Source organism: Syngnathus leptorhynchus, chromosome 18, assembly GCF_054491065.1.
Source record: "Syngnathus leptorhynchus isolate UIUO chromosome 18, UIUO_Slep, whole genome shotgun sequence".
Classification (NCBI taxonomy): domain Eukaryota; kingdom Metazoa; phylum Chordata; class Actinopteri; order Syngnathiformes; family Syngnathidae; genus Syngnathus; species Syngnathus leptorhynchus.
Window position 1 is genome coordinate 852,758 of NC_141212.1, and position 26,089 is coordinate 878,846.

General features: G+C 53.0%; 2 protein-coding genes across 4 annotated transcripts; both read left to right on the top strand.

The window, feature by feature from the left end:
• The first annotated feature begins 311 nt into the window (after positions 1-311).
• On the top strand, positions 312-21,499 carry hivep2a (HIVEP zinc finger 2a). 3 transcript variants are annotated; one of them, XM_085937750.1, is made up of 16 exons: positions 312-713; positions 3,474-3,525; positions 13,146-13,172; positions 13,378-14,495; positions 14,555-16,239; positions 16,305-16,553; positions 16,612-16,768; positions 16,833-16,902; positions 16,981-18,361; positions 18,434-18,579; positions 19,064-19,239; positions 19,316-19,417; positions 19,496-20,171; positions 20,240-20,351; positions 20,494-20,607; positions 20,797-21,499. In XM_085937750.1, exons 4-16 carry the CDS (start codon positions 13,574-13,576, stop codon positions 21,298-21,300), a joined length of 6,294 nt encoding a protein of 2,097 aa, XP_085793876.1. In that variant the 5' UTR covers positions 312-713; positions 3,474-3,525; positions 13,146-13,172; positions 13,378-13,573; the 3' UTR covers positions 21,301-21,499. The 3 variants fall into 3 exon arrangements, with proteins under 3 accessions (XP_085793876.1, XP_085793875.1, XP_085793877.1); XM_085937749.1 differs by lacking the exon at positions 13,146-13,172; XM_085937751.1 differs by lacking the exon at positions 13,146-13,172 and having other exon boundaries at positions 19,496-20,144.
• A 2,139-nt stretch (positions 21,500-23,638) lies between these two features.
• Positions 23,639-26,038, top strand: rnaseh1 (ribonuclease H1). The gene is made up of 9 exons (XM_085937960.1): positions 23,639-23,708; positions 24,089-24,553; positions 24,639-24,763; positions 24,828-25,046; positions 25,121-25,220; positions 25,290-25,348; positions 25,432-25,512; positions 25,576-25,700; positions 25,805-26,038. The coding sequence occupies exons 2-9, from the start codon at positions 24,417-24,419 to the stop codon at positions 25,910-25,912; spliced, it is 954 nt and encodes a 317-aa protein (XP_085794086.1). The 5' UTR covers positions 23,639-23,708; positions 24,089-24,416; the 3' UTR covers positions 25,913-26,038.
• The last annotated feature ends 51 nt before the right edge of the window (positions 26,039-26,089 follow it).

The window sequence follows — 26,089 nt, forward strand, 5'->3', positions numbered from 1 at the left end:
ATATGGCTGGAGTTTTGCTTCATAAATGCATCAAGACACACGAAGCAAGTCACACAGTGAGACAGGCAGACAGACAGGTTGCTCCAGAGGTGACCGGGGAATCCTGCTCTCTCTAAGCCGGCAGACAGAGCGTTGTCCTCGGCCAGTGCTCCCCCTTCCTCCCCTCCCCTCCCTTCCCTCTGCCCTGGTTGCGCGCTGGGGGATCCGACGACGTCACACGCGCGCGCGCACGACAAATACACAAGCACAGTCAAACACGCCTACGCACGCACACGTGCACGTGCACACACGGAGTGTGTCTTTCTGTCACTCCCTCTCGCCGCTGCTTCTATTCTGGGAAGTGGCGCTCGGAATAACCCCGTGTGCGCGTGATCGTGCACGCGTGCGCGTGTGTCTCCGGATTTCACTCTGACGCACGCACACGCTCGCATTCGCCGTGTGGCTGACTGCGGCGGCGGAGCTCCGGCACCAGAAATCCGGTCGGGAGGATTTCTTCCGTTTTGACGCGCAACCTTTCCTCGCTCACGCGGCTCTTCCGTGGATTCCTCGCCGCCAACGCCGCCAACGCCGCCGCCTTCCGTCTGTATTTCCGTCCATCCGCCCCTTCGTCCGACTTCCGGAGGTCCAGCAGGCGAACCGAGAGGTGTCAAGCTCCGGAAGGGACTTGGCGTCACACCGCGGCGGCGGCTTGTTGTCATCCCGGCTCCCGGCAGGTAAGAGCCGCCTTCCACCTCCGCTCCGCCGGCCGAATTCCCCTCCGGACTCCCGGCCGCGTCGGAGGCTTCCGCTTCGGACTTGCCGTTCGGGGCAGGCGAGTTCACGGCGGTGCAGTGGGGAATACCCCGGGCACGCGTTGCCTTGCATGCAGATTAGCGGCGTTGCGTAACAGCCCGAGGAATTTGCACGGGCGAGCGCGGGTGGGCGACCGCCGCCGCCGCTGCACAGGCCGGCTCCGGCTCTCCGCAGGCAGGCAGGCAGGCAGGCAGGCAGGCAGGCAGGCAGCCCTGGGCTGAGCCCGGAAGCCGAGCCGGTTGTCGGGCCCCGATCGTCGGCCACTTGACAGCTCGACACTGATGGTTTGACGGATGCGTGCGGGTTGGTGTTGTGTGACTTCCCGTGAGCTTTTTGGGGCGCCCTCGCTTGTGGTTGTGTGCTTGGTGCACTTTTTTTTGTGCGTGTGCCGATCGGTGACTTTGCAACTGTGCTGTTTGTTTCCTCCGCGAGAGAGCAGAGCGTCTGAGGGAGGCAGCCAGGCTGGTGGGTGGGTGGCTGGCTGGCTGGCTGGCTGGCTGGCTGACTGGCTGACTGGCTGGTTCCGGGAATGTTCCATGACGTGTTGCCGTTGAGAGAAGGGCCCCAGCTGGGGAGATTCTGAGGGACGGCGCTCGAGTCTTTCTTGATACTTTTCGAGCACATTTATGCCAAAAACGGCGGTATGGACGTTACTCGGCAGTCCAGGAGCGATGCAAATATTCATTCTATCTGCTTTTATTTGTGTTTTGGTTATGTCATTGATGAAATGTCGTATCCAGCAGTCACGTTGGCTTTCTGTGAACTCACTCCGTGATGACTGCTGTTTGTTGGTTGTTTTTCCTCGGGCATCGTGGTTTATCTTCAAAATCGAATTACAGGGTCACTAATGGCGCACCCCCCCCTAAAAAAACCCAACATTTTGACTAATGTTCCACTTTGACAGTTTTGGCTAATAACAAAAAGTTTTGTTTTGTCCCCTCTTCGTGAGCTTGAAGAACAAAACGCTTCATTTAGCACAGAGATAAATAATTCTTCAATGAAGAGCATAAGTAGCAAACATCTCGTTGGAAGGCGTGCAGCTAACTGTTAAAAGAGTGCAAATATACCCACAGCGCAATCATTTTACTGTGCAAACACGGCGGCCCAGCCCCAATGAAGATGAGGCAAGCAAGCTCTTTTTCTTTTTTTTTTTTTTATACGCACAGCAGTTCCAGTGAAAAATCATCAATGAGGAATCTGGGTGGTATTTGATTTCTAGATTTTTTTTTCAGTCCCATCCCATTTTTGCGGTCAGCGCAATTTTGAAAGCAGAACAATGAGCAGCGCAGAAAATGGAAAGGAGGTTTCAACGGCCAATTGCGACAGCAGCCACTAATGACGGCCTTTGTGCTCGACTCCAAATCGCAGATGGCCGGCCTGCGTTTTGCCGTCTGACGTCATTTCTTGCACAACCAGCACTTTGATGATGCAAAAGTGGCAGCGTTTCAGTTTTCACATTTATTTTTTTTTCAATTCATCGCTCAATGCATCGAATGAGTTTTCTTTCTATCCTTCCCTTGATGGAAAATGTGGATATGATTTCCCATTGACAGAATTTGCTGCTTTGGCCCGTCAAATGGGTCAGGAAAGCAAGAAAAATGATGAACATTGTTTTCCAAAGTCAAAGCAGATGTTTGCAAAAGTCTTGTTTTGATTCAGCACAACGTCTGCTGCATTCTTGGAGGACGACGACACAATATCGTCACCCACACGTGAGCGCTATGCTATGCTATGCTATGCTATGCTAAGGAAGTTAGCCTCGGTGCGCCTCACAAAGTCTTATCGGTGTCGCTAATGATGTGTAAGTGAGCCATTAAGCGGACAATTGTTGCCGCGAGAGGCGGCGTCTCGTAAGGCAGCCGAGAAAAGAGGAAACTTGTTGGCGGGCCCGAGACTTTCCAAGCCACGGCGGCGCGTGCGCGCCACAAAGGCCGACTGTAACTCATCTCGCTGGCCCTCAATGCCGCGGCAAACTTTTGGCCGTCGTGTAAGCGAGCTCCAGAGGAACCCGAGAGCCACTGGCTGAATTATTGACACACACATGCAGTGGATAAAGCCGACACACTCTTCTAATATCAGACTTTGGTAAGAAAAACAAATGAGACCATCTTTGTCACAATTACATGCGGGCCTAAACTTGGCCTCCACTTAACTCATTGGCAGTTATATTTATTAACTTGGTTGGCAGTGAAGTGTCCCTAATGAAGTATCCTTGCCCACAGTAGTTGCTGTCATCTTATTAGGTTGATTCATTTGCATACGTGGCCACGCACGAGATGTTTGAAAAGAGCTTCTAGGAGTATCAAAGGCGTCGCGTCCCAGCGGGCGACATGCACCAGAAAGCCCGGCCGGCGGCTTTCAAACAAAAAGAAACCGACTGAAAATGACAAAAAGATGATGTGAGAGTAGAATGTCCCTTGTGTGTTTATTTCTTTTTTTTTTTAAATATATATTTATAGCACGTCAGGGGAGACGACAAAGTGTTTGTAGAAACGGGAGGTCACGAGCAGCTAAGGAAGTAAAAATACTCGCATGTGTTTGTTTCAACTTTTGATGAGCAGGCCCCTTTTCGTGACAAATCTTCCCAAATCTTTTTTTTTTCTCTTTTTTTTTTTTTTCAGGGCCTTGCAAGCCAAATGTTCGTTCCTAATATTTTGACTGTTTGTGTGTCCTCCCTCCAGCAAGCGGAACGGTCAGTGTGTTTACCGGACTGGACCACAGGACCGCAATCAGGTAGGATCACAACAACTCAACACAACTCTGCGTGCCTGCGTGTTTGTGTGTGTTTGTCACGTTGTGCGACTTTGCGATTGCGTGTAGCGACTCTGCATGCGGTTGCCATGACGCCCTGCATGTCTCCATCTGCTCCATCCGTCCTTTCTTATTGTTTGTTTTTTTTGAAGAGGGGGGTCAGTTATTTGGATGCTAACAGGTTAGCGGTTGCCATGACAATCTTGGCAAACGATCCACTTGCAATGACATCCTTTTCTTTTGTTTTGAAATTCTATTTTTAAACTTTCCCTCTCGTTCCCGCAGTCGCAAACACTCTCGGGCACTCGAGAAAGTGCGTTGTAAAAAAAAAAAAAAAGCGGCAGGAGGTGAGGAGCAAGTGTATATTTAGTTGCCATGGCGATGGTGCTTTTGATAGCACAGCTGCAAGCTGTGCCCTTGACGGAATGGCACGCAGGGGGCGGGACTTTTGTGCGCTCGGCCGTCCGTCCGTCCGTCCGTCCGTCCGTCTGCGTGTGAGATAACAGATGGGCATCGTTTGACAGTTGCCCCGGACGACGGCAATTTGTCCGCTTCCTGTTTCCGCCGTGGCGCGGAAGATGGCGACAAGTCTCGAGGAGTTCAGCTGCTGTGGAGGGGCAAGGTGGCGAGGAGGCCAAAAAGCAAAGTTGGCGTGTGAGATAAGACACACAGTGAGTGGGCGCCAACTTGTCCTCTTCCTCTTTCCTCCACGCCGCTTTGTGTTCACGGCTTTTGTTCTGCCATTCAAATAATATGAAAAGTGCTGGAGGGTGGCACGCATCACTTCCGCCGCCACGTCTTATATGCAAATGAAGGCAGCCCAAACACTTCCTGTCATATCAGCCTTGCATGATATATCTGTCTTCCTCCACCTCATCGGGGAACAGGTGGCGAAGCGACCGCCGCGGCTCGCTGGCCGAGATGAGAGAGGGACAGACGGAGGGAGAGAGCAGAAATTTGGCGGAGGAAGAGGAGAATGCTGTTATTTGGAGGGGTCACTTAGGGGAGCAAAGCTGTCATTTGGGTGACATCATTTCCTGTCCCCACGCGGGAAGCCCAGCTCCCGCAGGTGCCGAGCAGCCTAGCGCTAATGCCGATTGGACCTTTCTGTCCTGCAAAATGTCCTCCGGCATCTTTCGGATGTCATATTTTTATCTTCCGATCGCTAAGCTTAATCTCATGCTGCATATTTTTGGGGCCATTAAAAAAAAAAAAAGCAGCTTGGGCCTGGTTGGCATTGCTGCTCGGATTAGCCGTCAGTGCTAACGCCCCCCCCCCCATCCCTCGTGTTCTTCCTCCTCCTCGTGTCCTCTTTTATCCCCAAACAAAAAAAAAAGTCCTGAAAATCCTTCTTTCTTCTGCCAGTTGACAGCGTGAGGTCTCGCTCTGTCTTTCCTCCTCTCAAGTCATTGACAGCGTAAATTAATTTAGTCACACTTTGGTGTCATCATACCTGTGTGTGTGTGTGTGTGTGTGTGTGTCCTACATCTCGTCTTATTCCCAACAGACAGTGTGAAGATCCTAAAATATCTTCTGATAAGTCCTCTTCAAAGGAATGCAAAGTCCTTCATGTAACTGGAACAAGACGGAAGTTTTCAAAATCACAATACCAGATCGGAATCGTGTCGTGCGCGTGGATGGATTTGCCCACCTCGTGGCTTGTGTGTGTAGTAGCAACGTAAACAAAGTCAACACTTGGGGCGTTTATCTTCATCCTCTGTCTGGAGCACCAGTCAGCACTTTAAGGTTTCCTGTTTGCTTTGTGGTGTAGGCCCAAGCCAAGCCAAGGCCTTTTATTTTGCTGTGCACGTGTGTGTGTGTGTGTGTGTGTGTGTGTGTGTGTGTGTGTGTGTGTGTGTGTGTTGTTGGGATTTAGGCATGTGGGAAAAGACCAAAAGTTGAAGCCTACACAGATGTTGACATGACCTCTCACACATAAAGTGGTTGGCTCCACTTTTTGTCGCACGTTGAGGATGTTTTTGGTGGGCTTGCGTAACGGTGATGACGTGATTGGATGCATATTTGATGTCTTGTAGCGAGAGCGGGACGGGATGTTTACCTTTGCATCGCCGGGAAGCTGAGCGCAAGGGGGAGGGGGGGGGGGGGGAGTGGAGGTGAGCACGCACGGCGGGCACGCACGGCGGGCACGCACGGCGGGCACGCACGGCGGGCACGCACGGCGGGCACGCACGGCGGGCACGCACGGCGGGCACGCACGGCGGGCGCGCACGGCGGGCGACCGATGGCGAGCTTTTCGTTGCTATGATGCGGACGAGGGATGGAGCTATAGTCGGCCCTCAGTTCGAGCCCTAAATCCCCAAAAGGCGACCTTGAGTGAACTTCTCTCTCGCAGCACTTCATGAGCACATAAAAAGGATTTGTAAAGTTTTTGATTTCATCTTGAAATCACGTTGTTTTTTCTGCAGGCCTAGAAAAACAACAAGTTTGTTATGCATGTGCCCTTTTTTTTTCTTTCTTTCTTTCCTCTGTTGGAAGCGCAACGTGACTCAGCCAGTCACCACATTTTTTTTATTGGTCCTCACAAAACCGCAGTCAGCTTGATTACCCACAAAATAAATGGCCCAAAAAACAAAACCCTTGTTTATTCTCGCAAAATTCATTAGGAAAACAGTAAACAACCTACGAGGAGAAAATAAAATCAGCTAACTGACCTCGGAGTGACTTTGACTTTGCGCTAACGAGGTTACGTCACGACAAACTGCGCCCGAGTCATTGGCATCGATCACGCCGATCGATGCTGGCCTAACGAGATAAGCCGGCGCGCTAATGAGTTAAGCGAGCCCTGGCACATTCAAGATCCGGATTGGCTGTTAGGGAAATTCCCAAACGGTCTTCCCGGTGAGCGGCAGTTCCTCCCAATCAAACTTGGCAAAATGTCCAATTGAGCCACAAGCACGCACTTGTTGTGCATATTTTTGAGGCAGCCCATTTGAGAAGTTGCCGTTGAGACCGGTCTGCTTTGGAGATGACTCACCACGTGAGTCGCTCTCGTCAGCGCTCAGGATTGCGGGCAGCGGTCGCTCGGTCTCGGTCGCTCGGTCGGTCGGTCGGTCGGCCGGCGATGCGCTTCGGCGATGCGCTTCGGCGCTCCTTCACGTGCTGACTCACGTCGGCCTCCGGCGCTTTTGCTCCAAAAACAACAAAGCAAATGTTCTTCCGTCTCCGCTCGTCAGCTGGCCTCGGCCTTGCCCCCGCGCTGCTAAACTGACTCGGAAGAGCCGCTCTCATGTTAGGTCCCCCCCCCGGGGAGACCCCCAGAGACTCCACGGCATCTCGTGTCGAGTTTCACACACATGCCGAGAGCGAGGTGATTGGTTAAATGTGATGCCGAGTTAAGCTCCGAAACAAATGTGACATATCATCCATCAAATTTGCAGAGAGTTCCATTTCGCAATCAAATGACTAAAAAGACAGCTAACATTGTTGGAATCAGGCACAGCTGTGTGTGTGCGTGTGTGTTTGTTGCATAAGAGTGTAGCGCGTGTGACTCGGAGTGGTCGCCGTCGTTCGCTGGCGTCGCCAAAGCAAATAAACAAGAGGCAACTTTTGTGTTTGTGCTTCCCCCCCACACACACACACACACGAGCGTGAGCGCGAGGCGAGGCCGGGGACCCGAGTCACACGACTTTGATTGGAATCGACTCGGGATGCTAAATCAAGTCGAGAAAATTGCAATCAATTACAATGCTCTGTTTTATAGAACCCCAAAAAACATTCCTTCATTCATGTGGTGCTTTAAGGGGCGTGGCTTAGTTTGTGACATCACCAGCCGGAGCACAATTTGCCCGAGTTAGAAGTGTAAAGCGGCAAATTGTCCATCTTGATTTGTCATCGCCGAGTAACAATAGGCGGCAATCAAGTACAAAGACTCATTTGGATGGTTCTTTCTGTCAAACCTGTTGTACTTGCTTACGTGTGGTCGTTGCAAAAGTGCCAGCAGCGGCTTCCGGCCTATTCCCCCCTCGCACGGGGCCCACTCTGTCTATTTCTGGCTCTGCGTCATGCCTGGGCTTTACTCCTGTGGCAGGCAAGACGAGTGTTTCTCTAGGGCTCCCACACACACACACACACACACACACATGTAAACAGAAAGCGAGAGAAGGTGCACGGACAGACAGCAAAGTGGATGAATGACAGCTCGTTTTGGGGACAGGAAGTGAAAAGTGTGTGTGTGTGTGTGTGTGTGTGTGTGTGTGTGTGTGTGTGTGTGTGTGTGTGTGTGTGTGTGTGTGTGTGTGAGACATGACAACAACAAAATAAACAGGAAGTGAGACAACAGGTCTGTTGCCGTGGCGATGGAGGAAAAGGAGGGATATGATGCTATACCTGTACGATGCTAGCCACATCTTTCAGTTTGTTTTTGCAAGTGTGTGTGTGTGTGTTTGTGTAAGTGGGGGCGTGGCTTAGTCTGCTGTTGTCGTGGTGACACAGCAGACATTGCTGACAGTGTGTGACAGTCTCCATCATTGCACACAGGAAGTCGCATTGGAGCAGCAAGTGTGTTAAAGCATTTTTCCATTCCCAAATTCTCAGACAGTGAAATGTGCTCAGCCTTGGCCCTGCTGTGCACGTTTTGTGTGCATGTGCGTTGCGCTGCTTTGTGTGTGTGTGTTTGTTTTAGCCGAAAATTGAAAGCATTGGGGGACAGGTGGCGGCATCACCTTGCCGTCCAGCTTTGACGCCACGCTGGCCGTCCATCCGTTTGTCCGTCCATCTCTCTCTCCCCCCGCAGGTAGAAAGCCACGGCGCCCGCCGTCTGTGCTGCCATCCGTGCCAGGACGGCGCACATACACACCACACGGATCCGGGAAGCGCCAGGCTAAGCTAAGCTAGGCGAGATGCATTTAGCAGCCCACTCAAGACGTGGAAACTTGACTGCACTTTGCCTTCCCTCTCCTCCCTCATGTAAAACTAGATGTGTGTGCGCCAGTCCGGGGAGTGTCCACTGCATGTTGGAATGCGGCTCGTAAGTCACCTCTGATTTTCCACTCCCGCTGGGACACTTCCCATTATCACTTTTATATGAAACGAGGAAATTCCTCTGTGGTTTGTGTGCGAGAGGACTAAAACTCAAGACCCCCCCCCCCCGCCCTCCCTCCTCCCCCTCGGCACCTCTCTCGGCTCCCCCGCCGGTGACCTACTTCTCGAAAACCTGCGTTTGTGCTGGTGGATGGTGAGAAGATCTGTTGACGGTTACCGCGGTTACCGTGACGTCATCACGTCCAGCGACGCCCAGCCGCATTCCTGAGCAACGCTCGAGAAACAAAGATGATTTTGCAAACGTGACGTTTCGGGCCGACGCGGAAGGCCCGATGACTCGCTTCCGTCTCTCGGCAGCGGCGTGGGCTGCGCGACCTGCGGCGTTTAGTGGGTGCCGTGAAGTATGCGAGGCTCGTAAACATGTTCCGCACAAAACCGCTTTTGTGTTTGTTTTTTTTACTCTTTCCCACAAGCTCCAACAAAACGATCAGGTAACTTCTCTGCAGTTGTCCTTCTGTTTCCAAACAACAACTGCACGGGAGCCCTTTTGAATGCCGAGCGAAATGGAACTCCGGTCGGTTGTAAAACAAGAAAACGTTTTGCCACAGCTCAATTGCGCTTTTTGCGTTTCAGGACTCGCATTGGCTTCCATGCAGCTGCAGATGTTGGGCTGAGGTCCACTTCTGCTGGTGTCCACTGCGGCTGTCGTCAACTGCCGTTTAGATTTATGACCCATAACGGTCACGAGTTTGTGTTTGTTTGACGCAACGCGACTAAAATACACAATCCGCATTTCGGAGGCCAGCATGTGTGTGTGCGTAATTTCAGAGAACTCGACTCATGACCAAGCTGGTCATTTTCTTGACATGCTTGCCACATATGCAATTTTGTCCACTTCCTGTGGGTGTCCCAATACTTTTGCTTGAGCTCCATATTTCCCCCTCTATGTCAGCGTGATGATGTTTTTTGAAGACACTTGTCATGTCGTGCGTCAAGGCATTTCAGGCCTTCCTCCTTTTTACCAGAATTGGCCGCGCTGACTCACGTACGAGTCAAAAGTTGGAGCGCCTTGCACAACGGCTTTGACTTTTTTTTTGGTCACCGCTGGGAGGACGCGGTCGGTCGCCGTGGCGTTGGGATACCGACTTGAAAATGACAAAATGGAGTCTAGCGTTGGAAACATGTTGCGTGACAGATTGTGTGTGTGCGTGCGTGACATCTCTCCATCTGCTGTCAAGAGGTCATGACATACGTGTGACGGCATGTGTTTCCCATCTGGGTCCGCCCAGTCCCTCAACTCTGACTTGACTTTGACCCGCTTCCTTCTTTGCTTCTCTTCTTATCTTTATCCTCGACTTCCCCCGGCGTGGCCTCCAACGCCAGCGACACTGCCGATGATGTCATGCGCTTGTCATCCTGCGCTCTGTTGAAATTCCTCCGCGGCCCTCCGCTCTTGTCCGGATCATCTTGCTTGCTAGCTAGCTAGCTAGCGCGCCTTTTTTGACCTTTCCCTCCAGGCTCGGCTTTTAAATTTCCTTGTGCTGCTGATTGTAATTTGGCCGTCATATTTCATGCTCCATTTTTTATGAGAATGTTCCATTTTTCTGGCGGTCAGCGTGGCGGGTTCCCGGTTCGAACCCCACCCGGGGCCGACCTGTCTCCCAAACTGGAAAGCCGGCCTATAAATATGCTAATAAATATTTGAGCGCTCCCATTAGAGCGGCGGGTGCGGCGGCCTCGTCCCACCTAATGGTCCTGTCGGGCCCGCCGGCTAAGCGACTAATTAAGATCCAAACAGGTTTGAGAGCGTTCATTAAGGCGCGGCGCTGATGAATTAACAGCGCGGAGGTGGCTTAACGAGCGAGCGGCGTGATTAATTCAAGAAAGCCGGAAGGTGAGGAATGGTCGCCAAGCAAAAAAAAAAAAAAAAAAAAGATTGATGGGCTCAAAAAGAGAAATTTAGGAGGTGGCGGCGGAATGGAAAAGTCAGATGTGATTTAGTGACGTGGAAATGAAGCAAATTGGACGACGACGCCTTCATCTTTTAAGTTACACGCTTTTCACTGCTGCATGTTAGTCACATGCACTCAGGAACACACACACACACACACACACACACACACACACACACACACCTCCTACCTACCTGCTGCTCGTCGGATGTGAGAGGAGGAAGATATTAGCACTGAGTGGGTGAGAAGAGTGTGTGTGTCTGTGTGAGTGTGTGTGTGTGTGTGTGTGTACAGTAGTCATTCACCTGCTGCCGCCACAGACTAAAGTACACACACACACACACGTGCGTTGGTAGTCGCTGACTGTCCGACAGCTGTCCCGTTTTGTCACCGCTGGAAAATGTCTCGTTGATCTCCTTTTGGATGACGGTGATGAAGAACGTTCTGCTGGGCCGTGATGCAATGGCGGGCAACGACGGTGAGCCCAGAGGAAGGACCTTTAGTACCAAGCTTCAAGGCATGACATGAAGAGAAGTCCCCCCCCCCCCAGAGCCAGCCAAACATCTCGCGTGTTTACGGCTGGAAAATCACAGCAGTCGTCATTTTTTCTCGCTGCCCGGGTCTGATGATGTCATTGGACGTCTGGGACGCTCGCTGCTTCCCATCAAGCTCCTCCCGACCTTTTTTTCTTTTCTTTTCGCTGTCCTCTCAAGGAGCGCTTCCTTTTTTAATTCACAAAAGTAGCGCTTGGACGTCCCAAAAAGTCCAAGCTCCTCCAAGAACTTGGACATCACGTGACCAAAGGCCGTAAAAGTCAACGGAAAATCTTGTATTGATTAGCGAGCGAGCGGTCGGCCATTTCTTTTGGGTCCGATGTCAGCAAATCCGCTTGGCCACCCTTTGGCATCCGCAAAACAAGCGCGCCCTCCCTCCCCTGTGTCCATCGTGCTTCCTGGAGGATTCTGCACACTGTTGTGGAAAATCTAATGAAGCCACGCGCACACACACACACACACAATGTGTGTGTGTGTGTAATAGTTTCAAGGCTGGGCCCAGCAGCTCTGTGGAAAATGTGACTGGCTTGCTTCTCTTTTCCACTGGCAATTTACACCAACAGGACGCCTGTTTTTCCCTCCTCGGCTCACCTCAGCTCAGAAACACACACACACACACACACACCTCTCCTAAGTGACAGATGTTGTGCGTGCGCGACACGTTACACACAACATCATCATGAAGATGGAAAGAGCTCAATCGTTCCGTGTCACTGGTGTTTCCGACTAAGCGTGTACCTTTGTGTGTGTGTGTGTGTGTGTGCTGGCAGGACAAGAAGAAGACAATCTCGCACAGGCGGCCTGGAAGATTCTAAAGTGAAAACAAGGCCCATTTGTGTGCGCTTGCATAATCCGTCTCAGCGGCGCATTTTTCTCCCGCTCTTTCTCCCTATATGGACTGGCCGTGTCTCTCCAGAACTTTTCTTCTGGGCTGAAATTTCCGCTTTTTTGAAATGGCGCAACGCAAGTTTTTAGAACAAGCGCTCGGCAACTGTGACCTTGGCACACAGACGACTTCCGACTCCCACACGCGCCCGCCCGCCCGCCCGCCCGCGCGCCCGCGCACACACCGAACTGCTTAGCTCCCACACAAACATTTGTCCTCCAAAAATAGTCGAGTTCCTCACCTGCAGCACCGTTTGCGGATTTGGTGCGAGTTCACGTGAAGTTCATCCCATTCATTTTTGCACCCACTCAAATCTTTTCTTCTTCTTCTGTGGTGTCATTTGAGCGCACGCAAACACACAGATGAACAAACTGGAACATGAAGTGGAACAATAAGTGATGGCCAAAAAGAACCAAGCCAGAAAGCAATGCCAGCCGCTCTCCGTTGACCCCTCACACCCGCTGGCTCGTGCCTCCGCCCCCCCCCCCTTCCTTTTGCCATCTAAAGAAGTTAATCAGTGAATGGAAAGCATTAGTGACGCCTTTTAATCATTTAAACGCAGTCTGACCACACAAAGTACGACAACACGCTCGGAAACACAAGCCCTGCTTTTGTGTGCGTGTGTGTCAACTTTTCTCTCCAGAATACACACGCGCACATGCACGCAGATGATAAATATAAATCAACATTTTCAATTTTTGGTGTCTCTGGAATTCCAGACAGAGCTCTTGGTATGTTGCACCCTGATGCATCAATTTAAAAATAAAACTTGCACGCTCGCACGCAACCAGATAAGACAGGAAATAGATTTGCAAAAAAGATGACTATCATTTATCTTTACGCTGGCAGTCTTCTGCTTTACTGTGCATTTTTGCGTGTTAGCGAGCACGCCGGCCGCCATGTTGATTTCCTGTGAAGAAAGAAAAAAAACACAAAGTCTTCCTTCACTGGCCGATGTTTTTCCATTCCAAATGGCCGCCTGGTATGGATAGAGTTAAAGTTGCTGTTGGTTTGTTACAATTGGATTGGGCTAAAAAAGAGGAAGCGTTTCAAAATAGCATTGTTCTGAAAATATGTCGTGCGATATCAGCTTTCTTTCTTTCTCCAAAGAAGATGCTGATGGCTGCTCTTCAACTTGTTCACGCCCGCGATGATACTCCCGCGTCACTTCCTCTCAGCTATTTATATCGGCCTTTTGTGTCTTTTTAGGAACAGCGTGGGTATGCTGTGCACAAAGTGAGTCACACAGCGCAGGGGGGAGGGGCCAGCGGGCCGAGTGGCGGAACAGGCACAAACGCAGATGGGTGTGAAGAAAAAAAAAAAAAAAAAAAAGTCCAAATCAAGCAAAGCCAGTCGCTCGCATTTGCCGAGAAGGTTGTTCTTTGCTGCATTGGCTCCAAAACGACAAAGCTCATCACGTGGTTTTTCTCGTGTGTCGCAGGTGCTAGCGAGCGAGCGAGCGAGCGGATCTTCGTCTGCGACAGCTTCAAATGAACCAACATGGGAAGAGACGTCTGACGTTATCTTGTACACTTCACGCATTTCCACCAATGGGCAGCATCCAACGTCGGGCCAAGATGGCCGCCGGACGTTGAGCAAGTGCTGTGCTTCTCCCGCCTCCTTCCCGCTGCTCACAAATGGAAGATCACGAGTCCAATAAGGACCCGGCCCGGGAGAAGATGCCTCTGCAAAGGAAGTGGGCGTCCGAGCCGTCGGCCGGCGCCAAACGGAGCACGTTTGCCGACCCGGCGGCGGCGGCGAGGCACCGGGAGACTTCGGCGCCCCGACGCGACTACGCCGGAAAGCTTCTGTCCGGAGCGGGGGCCGTGGGAGGCCCGGTGCCATCTCAAGACCCCCAGGGCTTCCCGGGGGGCTACTCCTACCAACTGGGCCCGCCCTACCCTCAGCATCCACAGACGGAACGTTTCCACTCGGGAGCTAAACCTCAACCGGGACTGGAGGCGCACGCCTGGCCCTTCGCCGGCCAGTTGCCGTCAGACGAACTCTACCCCGTGGGACACCCGGGACACGCCCACTCCCACCGAGCCGGGGCGGCGGCGGGGGGGCGCTTCCCCCGACAAAAATCTCCAAGTTTACCCAGCTCCTTTGTCACGTATTCCCAAACGGGGCCCGACCCGGGGGACGAGGCGTACGGCAAAAAGGAGCCAAAGGCCAAAAAGCCCGGAAAGTACATTTGCTACTACTGCGGCCGGGCCTGCGCCAAGCCCAGCGTGCTGAAGAAGCACATCCGCTCGCACACGGGGGAGCGGCCGTACCCGTGCGTGCCCTGCGGCTTCTCCTTCAAAACCAAGAGCAACCTTTACAAGCATCGCAAATCCCACGCTCACGCCATCAAGGCCGGACTGGTGCCCTTCTCCGAGCTGGCCGCTTCCCGCGGCGGCGACGCCGACCGGGCGTCCTCCGGGGGCGACGTGGAGGTCCACTCCGACGGCGAGCAGAGCACCGACACGGATGAGGAAGGTGTGGAAGGAGCCACCGTACTGGCGGATAAGGACCAGTCCATCACCCGGATGGCCTTCGAGGCCGACAAGAGTCCAGGTAAGCTCAACTAACGGGACTCAGCCAGAACCAATGTTCTCATCCGTGCTCTCGTGCAGGTGGCGCTGAACCGGCGTACGCAGATTCGGCCGAGGAGCTGCCGGCGGGCTCCATCAAAGTGCCTATCTTGATCGTCCCCAAGTCCCGAGGGACGGAGTGTCCGCCCTTCCGGGACATCCAAGGTTCCCACCACGCGTTGACGTCGCTGGCCGGGAGACGAGGGCGTTCCCTGGACGACGGCCCTTCGCTCAAACCGCGTTTGGCTCTGAGAGCCACCGACAAGAAAGGTCCGGATTGGGACGGCGGCGGCGCCGCCACGCAGTCGCTCAACCTGCTCAGTCCTCACAGCAAAGGCAGCACCGACTCGGGCTACTTTTCGCGTTCCGAGAGCGCCGAGCAGCAGGTCAGCCCTCCCAATACCAACGTGAAAACGTACGAGGAGATCATGTTCGGTCGGACTTGGTACTACCAACCCAACTCCAGGTCCAGGCAATTCGTCACGGTCGCCAAGATCTCTGAAGATCACGTCTGTTTACAAGGGGAAGGCGGCACGTCCAGAGACGTCAAACTTTATCCGGCCGGACCCGGTCAGAGCGGCTCGGGACTTCTGGAACCTCCTTCGGATTCCGGGCCTCTCATCAGGAGCAACTCCATGCCGACGTCTTCTCCCGAAAACCTCAGCGTCCCCCCGGGGATTCGAGGCAGCCATTCCTTCGACGAGATGATCACGTCGGACGACGTTCTCTATCAGCCGGGACTCCGTCGACTCCAGCGGCAGGCGGCCGTCGAACTTTTAGCCCACGAAGCCCACACGGGAGACCCCGAGGGTTCTGCCAAGAACTTGGCCAAGAAGCTGAGCGAACGCGCTCCGGGCGAGCCCAAAGTCAGCATGGCGGAAATGGCCACCAGAAAAAGGCGGAAGAAGAGCGTCGGGGACGAGGACGACAGCCCCGAACACGGCGACAGCAGCTGCAGCGGTTCCGTGGAGATGTCCGGAGACTACGTCAGCCTGGACGGGTCCAGGGGCACCCCCACGGGCAAAGGTTCTCTTCAGAGCCAGTCGGACAGCTTCGACACCTGCGCCAGCGTCTGCTCCGAGGACGTGGCTCTGTTTACCGACGCCGACTGCAGGAAGGCGGCGGCCAACGTCATCTCCGTCATCCAGCACACCAACTCCCTCAGCCGACCCAGTTCCTTCGACAAGTCCGAGTCCTTCGAGCAGTCCGCGTATCATCCCTCGGCCCCGTCCAGCCAGTACTCGGAACAGTCCGACTCGGATATCTTCGAAGACGCCTTGAGTCCGGAGTCGGGCCCGGCGAGAAGCGAGAGCGCGGATCGGCAGCCGCAGAGCGACGGCGACTTGGCGTCCGTCTCGTCGTCGCCCGGGACGCCTTACCACGTCTCGCACAAACTGGTCCGCCAGCCCAACATCCAAGTTCCCGAGATCAGGGTCACGGACGAGAAAGACGCCGAAGCGCCCGTGGCCAAGGAGCCGGAGAAGCAGCCGGCCGAGGAGTTCCAGCTGCCGCAGAGGAGCGACACCCTCTCCCAGATGCCCTCGGAGAAGCTGCCGCCCAAGAAGAAGCGGCTGCGCCTGGCCGACATGGAGCATTCATCCGGAGAGTCCAGTTTTGAGTCCACCTGCACCAGCTTGTCCCGGAGCCCCAGTCAGGAGAGCAACCTCTCGCACTCTTCATCTTTGGACAGAGACGAAGGCCTCAAGATAGCCTCGCCCACCAAACAGGTAGCCAGCGCTGAGCCCGCTCAATTCGAAACGGCCGTCAACTGGTTTTTGCTTTGAACGCACAGGAGGACGCGGTTCCCGGCGGAGGCGGAGCTAAAGCATCCGAGTTCCTGACGGTGCCCGGCAGCGCTCGGCAGCAGAGGGAGATGAGGAGGTCGTCGTCGGAGCAGGCGCCGTACACGTTGCTCTCGGAGGTGCCCGAAATGCGGAGCAAGTCCTTCGACTACGGCAGCTTGTCGTCGTCCAGACAGGGGGAGCTCTACACCAGCGCCTCGGCCATGAAGGAGCGCCGACGTGGATTCCTCGTCCGACAGGTAACGGAAACGTCCGGCGCGTCCTAGACATCTCGGTTCCTCATTTTCTCCTCTACAGGCTTCCCTGAGCGTCTACCCGGAGGCGGTGGTCCAGGAACCAGGAGGATATGAGCTGTCAATCAAGCAGGAGAGTGTGGAGCAAGGGGCGTGGCTCGGCCCGAGCGGACCTCCGCAGAGAAGCAGCAACGTGGCCGGCAGAACCCAAAGACTCGGGGGTGAGTTGTGGCGATGAGGCTCGTCTCCAGCGGCATGGGAGTTAAGTCGCCGGTTCTGTCGTAGGAGCTCATCAGCAGCACGTTCTCCAGCACAGTATCAGCGAGGACAGCCTGCAGGAAGAATCTCACTACAGGTAGGACCGTCCCGAGCGGGCGAGCGGGCGGACTGCCGGTTCTGTTGAAAATACAATTCTGCATTTGCTTGGTATCAGGTCGCTGCAGCATCGCCTGCAGACGCAAGGCTCCTCGTCCGAGGGAGAACATCTGGATGTCATCCAACAGCATCATCCCAGCGCTCCCCAATTCCTCTCTTACCAGCAGTCGGCTCTGTTCTGGAGTCAGGAGGTCAATCAGGCTTCCAGACAACGGCTGAGCCTTCACAAGTTCCAGAACCGACCTTCTAATAGTTTATCGGGGAAGCAGCACCTCCAAGATGGAAAACCGGACCAAGAGCAAAACCCGGCGGCCTCCCTCTCCTCCGACAACACGGCCGGGACGCCGCAGCAGATCCGACCCATGTTTGCCGCCAGCCAGAACCACGCGGGCTCTCTGCCTTTGCTGGTTCCCGTGCGCAAACAAACTCACGTGCCGACGTACGCTAGCTTGATGTACACCAGCGTTAGCCAGATGCTAGCTCACGGTCCGAAGAGAGGTTCAGTTGGCGACGACGGAGGTCCAAGCGGAGCGGGGTTCAACCTGGCGTACTTCCTGGGACAGACGGACGGAACGATACTTCGCCCACCTCACTGGAAGCCTTCAGCTTGCGGGCCCAACACGGGAATTCCTCTGTCGCTAACGTCGGGTACCGTGTCCACCACGGACGCCTCGGGCTCCGGCCTGGGAGGCGGCAAGAGGATGCTCTCCCCCACCAGTTCCGTGGAGCTCTTCATCGAGACCAAGCAGCAGAAGCGGGTGAAGGAGGAGAGGATGTTTGGGCAGATGGTGAAGGAGTTGAGCGCCGTGGAGCTGAGCGGCGGGCTCGAGGAGGGGCCCGCCTCCGTCCCCATTCCCGTGCGTTCTTCTACCCACCACCGGCCCCATGTTCCTCGGCAGAAAAGCTTCACCCCTCCTCTTCAGATCGTCACGGACTCCTCACCCGCGTGGCCGTGCGGCCGAGATTCGCCCGAGGAGCTCGACGTGGACGAGTCCCGCGCCGCCGTCTCCTCGAACGACGCGGAAGATGACGGCGAGCAACCCGGTCGAGTCCCGGTGGCCAACCTGCTGGTTCAGTTGGCCGTCCGCCAGAGTCCGGGACTTTCCCGAACGACGGGACGAACTCTGCCGCTCGGGTCCGAGACTCAGCGCTTGTTCCAGTTCCCGAGCCTGCGCACCAACAGCCGGGTCAGCTGGTGTTTCCTCAACTACACCAAACCCAACAGCGCTCAGGCCGAGCCCCGGAGCTCCATTTACAGCTCCTGGTGCGTCAGCTCCATCAATCCCAACCCTCTTAACCTCAGCACCAAAGCCGCGCTGGCCCTGCTCAGGTCCAAACAGCGGAGGAGCACCGACCTCCTGTACGCCACGGCCGCCACGTCGCCGCCCAGTTCTGGGAAACTGGTATCGTCCACTGCTTGGAAGCTCAGGTTCGATCAGGTACGCTGGCAAAGTCGACTCTTCTCACGCGAGATGAACGAGCGGAGAATGACGCGCTTTGTTTTCCCGTAGCTAAAACCGGAGCTGATGCCGGTGGACGTCGGCCATTTCGGAAGGAAGACGAAGGATCGGCCGAAGGAGGAACACGCCGAGAAGGACGTGTCGATCAAACGCGGCGGCGGCGGCGAGCCGACTCGCATCAAAATCTTCGAAGGCGGGTACGTTCGAATTTAGAACAGGAAGCCATCTGGAGCCCCGAATGACTCGTGAGTGAACTTGAAAGACATCTGCTGAAAGCGACACTTGCACTTTTCCAGCTCCTTCTTTGAGTCAGACGTCTGCTAAAGACAAAGACAGCTGGCTCGCTATTGTTCTTTTCCTCGTGAGCTTTTTCTCACGAGTGTCTCCATCTCACGGGGGGGTACCTCGCTTTACGGCCGAGATCCGTTCCCACCTCCAAAACTCCATAGCTCCTCGCGCTAAGTTCATCTGGCCGGCTTTACCTGCCAGCCGGACGGACGTGACGGGAAGTGTCTCGGTGAATCACACGCCGTCGGAACATTCTGGACGTTCTCCAATGTTCCGACAAGGGACGGAAATTTCCCCTCTGTGATGCCTGCCGGACAGCTTTTAATACATTTCGGGAAACTTTAGCTTGTATTGCTGCTGACTGTCACGTTTTTTTTTTTTTTTCCTGCGCAGGTACAAGTCCAACGAGGACTACGTGTATGTACGCGGGCGAGGTCGGGGGAAGTACATCTGCGAGGAGTGCGGCATCCGTTGCAAGAAGCCCAGCATGCTGAAGAAGCACATCCGCACGCACACCGACGTGCGGCCCTACGTCTGCAAGTTCTGCAACTTTGCCTTCAAGACCAAAGGTGGACCTTCTCACAAATTCATCTCGCCGGTCAAATGTCGGTCGTTTGGCTTACACGAATCCGTCCCTGTGTGCAGGTAATCTGACCAAGCACATGAAATCAAAAGCTCACCTGAAGAAGTGTCTGGAGTTGGGCGTGTCCACGTCTTCGGTGGACGACGGCGAGGCCGACGACGCCGGTGAGTTGAAATTGAGCGCTCTTGTCATTCGCCTTTTTTTTTTTCGCCCCGCAAGTTGACAGCGTTTGCTTCTCTCAGACGTCGGCGAGGAAGCCGGCGTGAGACGCAAGGCCACGACGGAGCATCATCAGTTCTCCGACGCCGACGACTCGGAGGAAGACGGCGACGAGGTGGACGACGAAGACGACGAGGAAGACGACTGCGACGGCGACTCCACGCCCAGGACTTTATCCCGCTCGGCCAGCCCGTACGGCGTCGCCGTGGCGACGGGCGCCCCGCAGTCCTCCCCGCCTCTCTTCGGGTACTTCACCACCCTGCCCAGCATCTGCATCACGCCGCAGGGGGCGCCGGAGCACTCGCCGCCGCCGCCCCCCATGGACCAAGACCTCTCGCAGGATTTCCCCTCGCCGTCTTCCCGCCTCTCCTCCCCCAGGGCGGATTACTCGGGCTGCCCGTCCCCCGTCTCGCCTTGCTCGTCGCCCTCGAGCCGCCAGTACCTCTCGCCTCGGCGGGACGCGTCGCCGCTGCGCCACCTGTCTCCCAAACGGGACGCGGGGCTTTGTCGGCGCGAGCTGTCCCCCAGGAGGGGGCACCTGTCGTTGCTGGCCCCCGTGCCGCGCCCCACCTCTCCCGGGAAGCGAGACCTGTCGCCGCGAGGGCGCCACAAGGCCATGATACGGTCGCACTCGCCTCGACGCGGACTTCATCAGCACCTCCTCCTGCATAGGTCCGAACTCCTTCACAGTCACAATCTGTAGGTGCCATGTGGCTTTTTTTTTGTGTACTGAACGTGTTTGTTGCGCGCGTGTTGTCGTTTTGCAGTCAGCAGGGCGGCTCACGAGGCCTGCGATCGGCTCAACTCGCCGGGCTGCTGAGTCAGGCGGACTTGGGCCCTCGAGGACCTCGCAGGACCGCCGGTGCCGAAATGGACACGGTAAGTCCAGCTTCCTCGAGATGGCCTTGCAGCTTCGACTGTTCCTCTCAAAGCTGCCCTATGGCGCCCTCTTCTGGCTCGTCAGCATAAAACGTTTTCTCATTCGTATGGAACTCAACTGACATGATTGCTTTTATTTCAGGAATGTATTCCAGGGTCTCCAGGGGGGCTAGAGCATCCTGGTAACCGTGGTAGCCAATCCAGCCCACCCCATCAGGTCCTGTTCAGTCACCTCCCTCTCCATTCACAACTGCAGGTACTTCATGTGTGACTATTTCAAATCTATTTTTTACAAGAAATATTTGAAAAAATATATTTGATATTTCATTTTAATATTTACAAAAAATATACATTTAACAATTTGAACATATTGAATTCGATTTGACGTTCTTTTTGTGTGTGTGATGTGATAAATACCGTAAGCTATGTTTTATTTTTGCGTCAGGTGAGGTCTCCGTTCCCGATGATTCCCATCGGCGGGATCCAGATGGTCCACGCCGTGCCCACGTCGCTCAGCGCACCGCTGGGCCAGCAGGGGGCGCAGCAGGCCGCATCTCGCCTTCCGCCGCACTCTTCGGAGGATGTCGAAAGCCTGGGGGCCTCCGCCGCTTTGGAAAGAGTTGGCGGGGCGTCGTCGGCGTCTCCCCCCCTTGTGGCGGAAGTGGTCAGGGAACAAGAGGAGAGCATCCGAACGTGCACCAAAGCCATCGCCTCGTTGCGCATCGACCCCGACGAACACGGCGACGGGAGGCCAGCGGGGCGGGAGCGCGTTGGGGGGCCGCCGCCGCCACACTCTGCTTCCTTGGCGGAGGAAGGACAACCTGGGCGCTCGCCGCCCTCTCCGGTGCCACCTGGGGCTCAGCACTTTAGCGCCCCCCCGCGTTGCCCCTCGCCACGGACACCCGCAGAGGCCTCGCAAAGCACACAGAGCAGGCCGGACGGCTCGTAGACGTGCAAACAAATGACCACAACTCAACCTATTTGCACAATTCACTCGCACACAAAAACATCAACAGACACAATTCATGTTGGGAGATGTTTTGAAAAAGGTGCGTGCAGTTGTGGGGGGGCCGGCCAGCTTCAAGGCAGTCAAGTGGTACTTTATAAGAACAACAATAATAATGCTGACAATAAAAATAATAATCCGCCCCGTGTGCCTTTGCTGGCTGCTTGTGCTCCTTTCAGCAGTCACCTGATCAACTTCAAGCCCCGCCCCCCTCCTCCTTTTCTGATGGACACCTCCCAGTCTGGGACAAGCGATGTGAAGTGACAAATTCTTCTGATGTACGGTTGCACTAAAACATATTTTTATAGGAGTCAAAAGGCTTTTTTTGTGTGTGTACAGCAGCAGCAGCAACAATAATTGAATGATGCTATTTATGATGATGAATATTGTTCCTATGTTTGATAAATTGTACATTTTGATTTGTGTGGTGGCTGCCTTTTTCTGTCACACATGCTTTCATTGCTGACATCAGTGATACATATTAATAACCTTGAACATACGTCAACAATATTTAGCCTTCATCGATTCAATCTATAATCGAAACATAACCATACATATTTGCCTTGAGTCCTTTTGGCTTGTACATTTTCTCGCTGCTCTTCTGCTTCTTTTTCTTGTCATCATTTGACAAATATTTTCCCAAATTCAACTGTCCCTCCGTCTCCTTGTGTAAGTCTGACTTTTCAAACAAATTTCCTTCTTTCAAAATTAGCTTGAATCTGCAAAAACGAGCGTTAAATGTACATATATATACATATGTCGTGTACATGAAGCGTGTGTGAGTAGTTTTTTTTTTTTTTTGTATTCAAAACTATTTTTTTTATTATTTATTATTGACGTCATTCCAAGTCTCTGAATGACGACAATATGCATTTGTATGAAAGCGTGCGCGCGTCTTTTTTCTAATCTTTCTACCTGGCGAAGACCAGGTGAGTTTGTAGACGTGACGCGCTAATAAAAAGAAGGTTCGGTGTCGTGCTGGTAGAAATCCCAATACTCTCACAAATGCGTGTGCCTGGGTGTGTACGATGACGCAAACAAACATCAGTTGTTGTTTTCAAATAAATGGAAATGAAAAAAGTTGTTGTGTCTTCTCCACTGAATTATTGACCAATTATACAACAATTTTATTTCATATTTAATACAGAAAGGTTTGAAGAAATGGTTATGGCATTGTGGGCGAACGGAATCATTCTGCACTTAAATTCCGTGCCGCGATTTTTGACGTGAAGCCTCCTGTCCACTAGTCATGTGCATTCCAGTTCTTTTAAGTGAAAGAAATCTTTAGAATCAGTTCACTCGAAAGATTCGTTCAAACGAATCGTTCAACAAATCGTCCGCGCCACCCACACACACAATTTTTTATATATATATATATATATATATATATATATATATATATATATATAAATCAAATAACCCCCACTTTCTGATTGGCTGTTGGATCTGTGACGTCACTTGGACACTCTATTAGGTACGCCGCCATTTTCAGGTGTACCTAATAACAGGCCACTTCATTAGGGAAAAATCATGGTCAAAATTTAAATGAAAGTGAAAAGTGCCACACCCAAACAACCCCCCACTTTCTGATTGGCTGTTGGATCTGTGACGTCACTCGGACACTCTATTAGGTACGCCGCCATTTTCAGGTGTACCTAATCACAGGCCACTTCATTAGGGAAAAATCATGGTCAAAATTTAAATGAAAGTGAAAAGTGCCACACCCAAACAACCCCCCACTTTCTGATTGGCTGGTTGATCTGTGACGTCGCAAGGACACTCCATTAGGTACACCGCCATTTTCAGGTGTACCTAATCACAGGCCACTTCATTAGGGAAAAATCATGGTCAAAATTTAAATGAAAGTGAAAAGTGCCACACCCAAACAACCCCCCACTTTCTGATTGGCTGGTTGATCTGTGACGTCACAAGGACACTCCATTAGGTACACCGCCATTTTCAGGTGTACCTAATCACAGGCCACTTCATTAGGGAAAAATCATGGTCAAAGCTTAACGGAAAGTGAAAAGTGCCACACCCAAACCACCCCCCACTTTCTGATTGGCTGGTTGAGCTGTGACGTCACACTGACACAGGTGTACCTAATCACTTCATTAGGGAAAAAGTTTAAGTGAAAGTGAAAAGTGCCACACCCGCCCTCACCCCCACTTTCTGATTGGCTGTTGGATCTGTGACGTCACTCGAGCACAGGTGCACTTAATTACAGGCCACTTCATTAGGGAAAAAGCTTAAGTGAAAAGTGCCACACCCGCCCTCACCCCCACTTTCTGATTGGCTGTTTGATCTGTAACGTCACTCGGACACTCTATTCGGTACAGCGCCATTTTCAGGTTCGTTCTGCCGACATTGATGTTTTAATTTTGTATTTGTTGGATTGTAGTTGATGGTGTTATTCTACTGAATGTGTCTGTTTTTGAATAAAAGGTTGAAAAAACAATCCGTTATGCCGACATTTGTTATTTGGGGGGGGGACACCAACTCATATAACAATACGTATAGTCATATAAAGCAGTGAACCAAATGTCTGATTTTTATGTTTTAATGGGCGGATATAAAAACAAGGAATAAAACACCAGACAAGTTGAAACATAAATGTTTATTAAAATAATAATAATAACTTTAGAAAGTGATTCGTTCACTCTCGTTCACTGCAAAGAGTCGTTCCTTTGAACGAATCCTTCACTCACGAGCTAACTCTCCTGTCCACCAGGCGGCGACACAGATATTCCGCTGTGCTGCTACATTTGTGCGCAGTCGAAGAAGAGGTCGAACAACTTTCCATTTCTCACTCTGGACTTTTTGGGGTCTCATCAGTGAAGACAATTTTTTCACGGGGACCTGTAAAATGCGCAGCAGAAGCAGCAGTCTTCTTATCGTCAGCATGTCACGTTTTGACGTGTGTCGTGCATGAGTTGAGCCTTGAAAGCTAGCCGGCAGCTAGCATAACATTAGCGCTGCTTAGTTAGCCAAAAGAAGTTCGCATCGTTTTTCTGCCAACACGTCAAGATGGCAACCACCTGCGTTACTTGCTGACTGTCATGCTGAGACTAGCTCGTCTATTCAGGGCAGTAACGTTGACGAGAAGCCTTTGCGACACCTCCGTGGACGACATGGCCAAGGGAAAGTTTTTCTACGCCGTGAGGAAAGGATTGCATCCAGGTGTCTACAACTCCTGGTGGGAGACAATTCCCCAATTGAGATGTCCAATGGCTGCAGTCGTCATTTGTGCTTTTAATGTTTCAATTTTGTTTGCTTTGTAGGGATGAGTGTAAAGCCCAGGTGGACAAATTCCCAGCAGCTTCCTATAAGAAGTTTGCTTCTGAGAAGGACGCGTGGGCTTTTGTTCGAGGAAGTCAACCTTCTGCGGTGCCACAGCAGCCCAAAGGTCACGACTGCACTGGATTGTTTCGGAGGAAATTCTCCTGATGTTCCTGTTTTGTTTTTTGTAGCAGTGGAACCGGAAGTGTATTTGCTCCCCAAAAGGGGTCCTGAGCCTTTGGAGTACATTCCGCTCGGCAAGAAGAGAAGTCATGTTGATGAAGAGGAGGAGGAGAAGAAGAAGAAGAAGAAGGAGGAGGAGGAGGAGGAGGAGACTTCCGTGCCGTCCAAGCGCATCAAACCCAACCAAAGCTCATCTTCGGACAGCAAAGATGGATTCGCATACATGGGTAACACGATTGTGCGTGTCTTTCTGCAATTCAGACTTTTCAATCTCATATGGCGTGTGTGCGCGAGCGAGCAGGCGACGCCGTGGTGGTTTACACGGACGGCTGCTGCTCCTTCAACGGCAGACAAGGCGCTCGGGCCGGCATCGGCGTCTACTGGGGCCCCCAGCATCCTCTGTGAGGAGACTCTACAGCACGCTATGACTACATCAATGTCAAAAAAAAGAATTGGAATTGTTTTCTCAGGAATGTTGCCGAGCCGCTGCAGGGGAGACAAACCAACCAACGTGCAGAAATCAAGGCAAGTTGTGGAATGTAGGCTGAGGAAGTGTCAAGAAAAAATCTAAACTAGAAAATGTATATCTTGACTTGCGTGTGCACCAGGCAGCATGCATGGCGCTGCAACAGGCCAGCGAGCAAAAGATCAAGAAGCTTCTGGTCTACACAGACAGCATGTTCACCATCAACGGTGAGCGCTTTTCAATTCTTGTCCGCTCCAAACAAGGCGCTCAAAGCGCTGCCTCTTCTTCAGGCATCACCAAGTGGGTGAAGAACTGGAAGTTGAACGGTTGGCGGCTCAAGTCAGGCGGCAGCGTCACCAACAGAGACGACTTTGAGGAGCTGGACCGCCTCTGCGGCCAGCTGGAGGTGGTCTGGGTACGCTTTGTAGAGTTTTTGCAAGTGTCTGCTTTTACATTTGACTTTCTGAGGGATGTTATGGAGCAAAACAGAAACATGTCGGTGCAATTTGAATGTGGCAGATGCACATCCCCGGCCACGCGGGCTACAAAGGCAACGAGGAGGCCGACAGGCTGTCCAGAGAAGGAGCGGCAAAATCCAAGCCGGAGCTCCACCCAGAGTCGCCGTGAGCGCCCGCCTGCCCGCCCGCATTTTGCTCCGCCGAGGTTTCTTTGTGTCGACTTAGGCCATCGTTCTGCATCGGTTCTTTTATTCGTTTTACAATAAACTTGTTTTCCGCCTCAGCCTGGTCTCGGTTGGTTTTTGATGTAGCGTGAAGACCAACTTTGCTGTTTCCAGGACGAGGT